The 7,955-nt window shown below is 40.9% G+C and overlaps 3 protein-coding genes across 6 annotated transcripts in view; 1 reads left to right on the forward strand and 2 right to left on the reverse strand.

Annotated features, from left to right (window-relative positions):
* Positions 1 to 7,955, forward strand: part of LOC119469431 (zinc finger protein 160-like) — a 609,418-nt gene that overhangs the window by 300,091 nt on the left and 301,372 nt on the right. The gene's annotated exons all lie outside the window — the stretch shown is intronic.
* LOC108295661 (zinc finger protein 845-like) overlaps positions 1 to 7,955 on the reverse strand; it is a 91,000-nt gene that overhangs the window by 74,271 nt on the left and 8,774 nt on the right. The window lies entirely within an intron of this gene.
* The window catches only part of LOC108295670 (zinc finger protein 283-like), a 31,760-nt gene continuing 28,129 nt past the window's right edge, over positions 4,325 to 7,955 (reverse strand). Inside the window, exon 7 of the mRNA XM_037734686.1 lies at positions 4,325 to 4,766. Coding sequence (XP_037590614.1) covers positions 4,752 to 4,766 — 15 coding nt within the window. The 3' untranslated portion in view covers positions 4,325 to 4,751. The remainder of the gene's footprint in view (positions 4,767 to 7,955) is intronic.

A 7,955-nucleotide genomic window follows, 5' to 3' on the forward strand; every position in this document is an offset into this window, starting at 1 on the left:
GAGGCCGAGGCGGGTGGATCACGAGGTCAAGAGATCGAGACCATCCTGGTCAACATAGTGAAACTCTGTCTCTACTAAAAATACAAAAATTAGCTGGGCATGGTGGCGCAAGCCTGTAGTCCTGGCTACTCAGGAGGCTGAGGCAGGAGAATTGCTTGAACCCAGGACGTGGAGGTTGCGGTGAGCCAAGATTGTGCCACTGCACTCCAGCGTGGGTAACAAGAACAAAACTCCGTCTCAAAAACAAACAAACAAACAAACAACAAAAAAAACCAAATAGACACAGAACTCATATGGATGGATTGGAAAAATGTTGTGAAATGATTATATAAACCAATGTGATTTAGATTTAAAACAATACCCATAAAACCCCCTATCACTTTATGTTAAATAAAAACAAAACAAAAAAACAGGCTGGGAAAAGGGGATCACGTCTGTTGGACACGCTGGTCCAAAACTCCTGACCTTAAGTGACCTACCCATCTTGGCCTCCCACAGTGCTGGGATTATAGGAGTGAGCCACCCTGCCTGGCTCTATCTTCTTCACATAAACATTTTAATGTCAATTAATGCTTGAACTCAATGTTAAGTCAACTCAAACTCAAGTCGATGCTGAACTGACTCTAATGTCAATTAATTCTTGATGGCTGCTTATTCAATGCATTTTGAACAATTATCTCTAGAATGAGTTTTCTCATATTCTGCAAGGAGTGACCTCAGACTAAAGACCATGCCACACTTAGGACATCTGTAAGATTTCCGTCCGGTATGGATTCTCTAATGTCTAATGATGTGTGAATGTGAAGTAAAGCTTTGCCCCCGTGATCACACTGGTGAGGTTTCTCTCCTGTATAAATTCTCCTATGTTTCGCATAAGGTGAAGTATGACTGAAGACCTTGCCACAATCATGACATTTGTAGGGTTTCTCTCCGGCATGAGTTGGCCAATAAACTGAAAGGTATCAACAATGTTTAAAAAATCTGCCACATTCATCACACTTGTAAGATACCTTTTCATGATGAAATCTCCAATGACTTGCAATGGTTACTCAAGACTTTGTAACAATCTTTACAATACTAAAGTTTCCCTATACCATGGATTGCTTGATGACAAATAAGTGTTGACTGTCCACTAAAGGCTTGGCCACACTCATTACCCGTTTAAGTTTTCTTTCCATTGTGAATTCTAGTATGTTATGCCAGGTGTGAATCATGCCTGAAAGCCTTGTCACAAATCTCAGCTGTCTATGGTTTCTGTTAAGTATGATTTACCCTGTGTCTTTCAAGGTGTCATTTGGGACTAAAAATGTTGTCACATTCTACACATTTATAAGGTTTCTCTCCAGTATGAAGTCTATAATGATAAGCAAGATTGCATTTTTGATTAAAAACCTTGTCACATTCATTACACTTGTAAGGTTTCTCTCCAGTACGAATTGCCTTATGAATTAAGAGCTACATTTTGACTGATGGTCTTGCTACACTAATTAAACTTGTAAGGATTGTATCCAGTGTGAATTCTAGTATGTTTTGCCAGCTATGAATTACACGTGAAAGCCTTGTCACAAACCTTACATTTGTAAGCTTTCTCTTCAGTATGACCTCTCATGCATCTGAAGGTGTGATTTGCGCGTGAAAACTTTGTCAAATTTTTGACATTTGTAAGGTTTCTCTCCAGTATAAGGTCTTTGACGATGAGCAAGCGTTGCTTGTTGGTTAAAAACCTTGCCATATTCATTACACCAGTAAGGTTTCTCTCCAGTATGAAGTCTGTGATGATCTGCAAGTCTTGATGGTTGTTTAAACACGTTACCACCTTTATTATACTTGTAAGGTTCCTCTCCAGTATGAACTGCAAATGAATTACAAGGGCTGAATTGCGACCAAACGTTTTGCTACATTCATTACAAATGTGAGGTTTCTCTCGAGTATGAATTGCCCTATGAAGTACAAGAGATTAACTGTGACTGAAGATCCTGCCACACTCATTACACGTGTGAGGTTTCCGTCCACTATAAAGTCTATAATGGCATAAAAGGGATGACGTGTGACTGAAGGCCTTGCCACACTCATTACACTTGTAAGGTTTCTCTCCAATATGGCTTTGCCAATTAACTGCAAGGTATGAACAATATCAAAAACACTTGTCACATTTACTACACCTGTAAGATCTCTGTACGTTATGGATTCTCCAATGATTTGCAATAGTTGTAGCATTAATGAAGACTCCATGACAATCAATGAATTTCTAAAGTTTCTGTACAATGAATTCCTTGATGTTGAATAAGTGATGACTGTTGAACTAAAGGCTTTGCCCTACTTACTACACATGGAAGATTTCTCTCCAGTATGAAGTTACGATGGGATGTAAGGGATGACACCTGACTGAAGGTCTTGCCACACTATTTACATTTGTATGTTTTCTCTCCACTGTGAATTCTAGTATGTTGTGCCAGGTGTGAATTTTGACCAAAAGCCTTGTCACAAACTTTACATTTGTAAGGCTTCTCTCCCGTATGAAGTCTATGATGGCATGTAAGGGATGACTTTTGACTGAAGGTCTTGCCACACTCATGACACTTGTAAGGTTTCTCTCCAGTATGAAGTCTATGATGACATACGAGAAGTTCTTTGCGATTAAAAACCTTGCCACATTCATTACACTTGTACAGTTTCTCTCCAGTATGAATTGCCTCATGAATTATAAGTGATGAATTTCGACGAAAGGTCTTGCCACACTCATTACACTTGTAAGGTTTCTCTCCAGTGTGAATTCTAGTATGTCGTGTAAGGTGTGAATCTTGTCTGAAAGCCTTGTCACAAACCTTACATTTGTAAGGTTTTTCTCCAGTGTGAAGTCTATGATGGCAGGTAAGGGATGACTTTTGACTGAAGGTCTTGCCACACTTATTACACTTGTACGGTTTCTCTCCAGTATGAATTACCTCATGAATTACAAGTGAAGAATTACTACTGAAGGTCTTGCCACACTCATTACACTTGAAAGGTTTCTCTCCAGTATGAACTCTATGATGATACGTAAGGGATGACATTTGATGGAAGGTCTTTCCACATTCATTACATTTGTAAGGTTTCTCTCCAGTATGAAGTCTACGATGGCATCTAAGGGATGACATTTGATGGAAGGTCTTTCCACACTCATTACACTTGTAAGGTTTCTCTCCAGTATGAAGTCTATGATGACATATGAGGTTTGATTTGCGATTAAAAACCTTTCTACATTCATTGCACTTAAACGGTTTCTCTCCAGTATGAATTACCTCATGAATTACAAGTGATGAATTTCGACTAAAGGTCTTGCCACACTCATTACACTTGTAAGGTTTTTCTCCAGTGTGAATTCTAGTATGTCGTGTAAGTTGTGAATCTTGACTGAAAGCCTTGTCACAAACCTTACATTTGTAAGGTTTTTCTCCAGTATGAAGTCTATGGTGGCGTGCAAGGGATGATATGTGCCTGAAGGTCTTGCCACATTCAATACACTTGTAAGGATTGTCTCCAGTGTGAATTCTAGTATGTTGTGCCAGGTGTGAATCACGCACAAAAGCCTTGTCACAAACCATACATTTGTAAGGTTTCTCTCCAGTATGAAGTCTATGATGCCATGTAAGGTATGACTTTCGACTGAAGGTCTTGCTACACTCATTGCACTTGTAAGGTGCCTCTCCAGTATGCCATCTATGATGGCATGTAAGGGATGACTTTTGACTGAAGGTCTTGCCACACTCATGACACTTGTAAGGTTTCTCTCCAGTATGAAGTCTATGATGGCATGTAAGGGATGACATCTTATTGAAGGCCTTGCCACACTCATTACACTTGTGAGATTTCTCTCCAGTATGAACTCTGTGATGGTGTAGAAGGGATGACATCACACTGAAGGTATTGACACACTCATGACACTTGTAAGGTTTCTCTCCTGTATGAAGTCTACGATGGCAAGTAAGGGATGACACCTGACTAAAGGTCTTGCCACACTCGTGACACTTGTGAGGTTTCTCTCCTGTATGAACTCTATGATGACGTTGGAGCCATGACGTTTGACTGAAGGACTTGCCACACTCATTACACTTGTAAGGTTTCTCACCAGTGTGACATCTACGATGGCTTTCAAGACATCGCTTCTCATTAAAGACCCTGCCACACACATCACATTCATATTGTTTCTTTCCTAAATGACTTATTTGATATTTCCTTAAGAATGAGCTACAATTGAGGTTGCCGCTGTCTGAAAAAGGAAAAGAATAATAACAAAAATTAAAAATTAATTAAAAGAATGAGCTACAATTAAAGGCTTTCCCACTCTCATGACATTGGAAAGGTTTTTCTCTCATGTGTACTTCCTGTTTCTGTGTAAGTAATGAAGAATGGAGGAAATTACTGTCATAGTTATTAGAAATATGGGTTTTGGCTATACAAAAAAATTATTTGGGATGTTGAAACTAAAGGAAGCATCATTGATAGACTTCTCAACTTGATTACCAAGATTCCCTTCAGTCTGAAATATGTGGAGTTCAGGCAGATGTGAATGAAAGCTTAATCCAAGCTCATCTTTAATAGGCTTGTTTCCAGCATGACTTTCATCATATCAATCTGTACTACCAGTCAGCTTTTTGATTTCTGTCCTGGGTGCTTCATGGTTATTTCTTTCACCTTCTTGCCACTCAAACTCAAAGTTATGACTATGTTTCTCAATTTTCTGGAAGCAGAAATCTCCAATGTGATGATTGTCATCTCTTCTCAATGTCTCTGTGTAAAACCATTGTGTATTACCTTGCCCTGTTGATGAACACTTCTTCCTTATGCATTTAGTACAGATATCTACAAAATATAAACTCGGCTGTTCCTGGCCAGGACTAGTGCTATTATATATATTAAAAAAGACATTAAAGAGCTTGTTGCCTATTTTTTTTTTCCACTATGACAAAACAGGAAGAAGATGCTTGGGCTAAATTAGAAAGAAGGCTCTCACCAGAAACCAATCTGACTGCACCTTGCTCTTGGGTTTCTCACTTTCTAAATTCAAAAGAAATAAATCTGTGTCTTAAGCTTGCCAGTTGAAGCTATTCTTTTTTGTTCTGGTTGTTGTTTTGAGACTGAGTCATGGTCTATCACCCAGACTGGAATGTAATGGTGTGATTTTCCTGCCTACAGAGATTCTCGCATAGCAGACTCCCAAGTAGGTGTATCTACAGCCTGGCTAAGTCTGTGAGTTTGTGTGTGTGTGTCACAGTCTCGCTCTGTCATCCAGCCTGGACTGCAGTGGCATGATCTTGGCTCACTGCAACCTTTGCCTCCTGGAATCTAGTACTTCTTTGGCCTCAGTCTCCCAAGTACCTGGGATTACAAGTGCATGCCACGATGCCCAGCTAATTTGTGTAGTTTTAGTAGAGACAGCGTTTGACCATGTTGACAAGGCTGGTCTCAAACTCCTGACCACAGATTATCTGCCTGTCTTGGCCTACCAAAGCGCTGAGATTTTAGGTGTGAGCCAATGCACCCAGCCAATTTTTTGTATTTAGTAGATTCAAGGTTTCAGCCTCTTGTCCCAACTGGTCTCAATCTCCTCATCTGAAGCAACCCAACCATCTTGGCCTTGCAAACTGCTGGGATTAGAGGCATAAGCCACCATGGCCAGCCAGTCTAAGCTATTTCTGATATGAAAGCAAAATGACTGTCACAAAAAAAGGAGCATCTCATCATCAACATCACCCAAGGTTGAAAAATCTTATTAGACAAAGGAAGTTTAGTCTGTACTATAAAGCTTTCAATGTGTGAAGACATCTAACTAACTGTTTTAAAATCCTGGAGGAAGCGAGGCATGGTGGCTCATGCCTGTAATACCAATACTTTCAAACGCCGAGGTGGGTGGATCACCTGGGATAGGGAGTTAGAAACTAGCGAGACCAACATGGAGAAACCACGTCTCTACTAAAAACACAAAATCAGCCAGGTGTGGTGGTGCATGCCTGTAATCCCAGCTACTTCAGAGCCTCAAGCATGATAATTAATTGAATCTGGGAAGCGAAGATTGCAGTGAGCAGACATTGTGCAACTGCACTGCAACCTGGGAAACAATAGAAAAACTGCATCTCAAAAAACAAAACAAAACAGAAAAAAAAACTTGAAGACAAACTATTACTTCTCAAATAAAGACAGTAGCCCGACACTATTCACTTACTTGACCCAATTTGCACATCTGGTAAGTGAGAGACAAAACTTGATCCCACGACATGTTCTTAAGCACAACAGTCACCCAGGCAGTACAGAAAATGACCAGTCACAGAAAATACAAGGACACAGGAAGAAATACATCAAGGTGGATACAAGGGCTGAGCTCTGCCTCTGACAGTGATGCTGAGCCATCGCTCATGGAGAACGTGCTGAGCCATCATGCCCTGCACACACTGATTTAGGCAGCCTCCTATAATTACATCCAGTGAATGTATAAGGTCTTGACTTACTCAGTGAGCGTCATGTTGGAGGGGAGGGGCTCATGTGGAAACTGGGGTGTTCACCCTTAGAAATTAACAGGCTAGAAAGCAGCAGCATTTCTCATCCAGATCAATGCAGCATGTGAGGCGAGGCCAGGAAACGAAGGGCAAGCATGGAGGACAGAAGTAATGGGCATGCAGGAGTGAAGTGTGTGCATGCTTGTCTGTGGGAATATAATCCCACCAGCATAGACCAAATTTTGAGCTTGGAGGGAAGTGGAACTAATTTAGCAAATGGTAAAATGTTGACCCAAGGTTAAATATACAAATTACATTATGGGCAGAGGACAAGAATGAAAGACCCAAAACAGCAGCAGTAGTGACCTAAGGTGAAGGCAGTTTTATGTCTCTTAAATAACATGGCCTCTGATTTCAGTTTCAGGCATATACTCAACAAAATCCCCATGTACATTGCAGCACTGTGTACACACAAGAAAAAACAAGTAAACTCTCTGAAATAGAGTACAGCAATGTAGGAGACTGTGGAGGTGAAGAGTGATCCCCTGGCTGAGTACATACAGATGTGTTTGTCAAAACAGAGTCAGGCCAGTCGCGATGTATTCCAGCCTATAACCCCAGCACTTTGGGGGGTCAAGGCAGAGTAGATCACAAGGTCAGGAGTTCGAGATCAGCCAGGCCAGGATGGGCAAACCCCATTTCTAGTACAAAAATACAAAACATTAGCTGGGCATGGTGACCTGCACCTGTAATCCCAGCTATTCTGGAGGCTGAGTAGGAGAATTTCTGGAACCTGGAAAACGGAGGTTTCAGTGAGCGCCACTGCACTCCAGCCTGGGTGTCAGAACAGGACTCCATCTCAAAAAAAAAAAAAAAGAATAAAAAAGAAAGAAAGAAGCAGGGTCGGCTGGAGACTTTTGTCTACGCATGTGATCGGTTACATCAGTGAATAAAAATAATGCACTAACTAAAATGTTTGCCATATGAAAATTGAAGGGTAAATCTCGTTCCTTATATAAAAACAATGGTGTCTCTTTGCCTGGATCCTATATTATTTGAAATCACATCTCTGGATTTTAAACACAGTCTCTGGAATAAATGAGAGATGAAAAGTGAAGGTGACAAGGTAACAAAGGCCAGGCCCTCATATCCTCATAAAGACATCAACTCAACCAAAATGTTTCATCAAAAATATGTTCATAGGCTGGGTGTGGTGGCTCAGGCCTGTAATCTCAGTACTCTGAGAGGCATAGGTGGGGGAATCACAAGAGGTCAGGAGATTGAGACCAGCCTGGCCAACATAATGAAACTCTGTCTACTGAAAATACAAAAATTTGCCAGGCATGGTATTCCATGCCTGTAATCCCAGTTACTTAGGAGGCTGAGGCAGAAGCATCGCTTCAACCAAGGAGATAGAGGTTGCCGTGAGCCGAGATTGCACCACTGCACTCCAGCCTGGGCAACAAGAGGAAAACTCCATCT

This window comes from Cebus imitator, unplaced genomic scaffold (genome assembly GCF_001604975.1).
Source record: "Cebus imitator isolate Cc_AM_T3 unplaced genomic scaffold, Cebus_imitator-1.0 Scaffold654, whole genome shotgun sequence".
Taxonomy (NCBI): Eukaryota; Metazoa; Chordata; class Mammalia; order Primates; family Cebidae; genus Cebus; species Cebus imitator.